Source organism: Volvox carteri, assembly GCF_000143455.1.
Source record: "Volvox carteri f. nagariensis unplaced genomic scaffold VOLCAscaffold_73, whole genome shotgun sequence".
Classification (NCBI taxonomy): Eukaryota; Viridiplantae; Chlorophyta; class Chlorophyceae; order Chlamydomonadales; family Volvocaceae; genus Volvox; species Volvox carteri.
In genome coordinates, this window is record NW_003307616.1 from 358,746 (window position 1) to 359,238 (window position 493).

The following is a 493-nucleotide window of genomic DNA, read 5'->3' on the forward strand; positions in this document are numbered from 1 at the left end:
TCCCCCCCCACACACACACACACACCTCTATACCGTTATTGGGAGGCGCCTGTAACACCCAACTGATATTAATAAACCCAGCAGCCCACTGCTAACTTCACATCACCCAAACCGTGTCGTACGGCGTCGTACTTGTAACGGTCATCTTCGGGGTGTACGGCCACTGCTGTATCTCCCAAAATGGTTTCGGGGCGAGTGGTGGCCACCGGCAGGTACTCGCCGCTGGGGCTGTCGGCGACCGGGTACCTGGGGACCGTACGGCACGGCACGGACGGACAAACAGACAGGAGGACATATGATCTGTCGGGGTTGCGAGGTGGCTGGACAGACAGACAGACAGACAGACCCTTAAGCACCAGTTATTGATACACACATACACATACAACCGCTCCATTAATTAACCCCCTCCCCTTCCCCCTCCCAACCCCCCTCCCCCTCCCCCTTCCCCCTCCTCTCCCTCTCCCCCTCCCCTCCCCCTCCCCCCTCCTCTCCC

At 59.4% G+C, this 493-nt stretch overlaps 1 protein-coding gene across 1 annotated transcript in view; it reads right to left on the reverse strand.

The window, feature by feature from the left end:
* Positions 1-493, reverse strand: part of VOLCADRAFT_107675 (uncharacterized protein) — a gene marked incomplete at its 5' end in the record, with an annotated part of 11,377 nt that overhangs the window by 8,379 nt on the left and 2,505 nt on the right. The window contains one exon of the mRNA XM_002957420.1: positions 207-300. Within this exon, the coding sequence (XP_002957466.1) occupies positions 207-300 (94 nt within the window). The remainder of the gene's footprint in view (positions 1-206; positions 301-493) is intronic.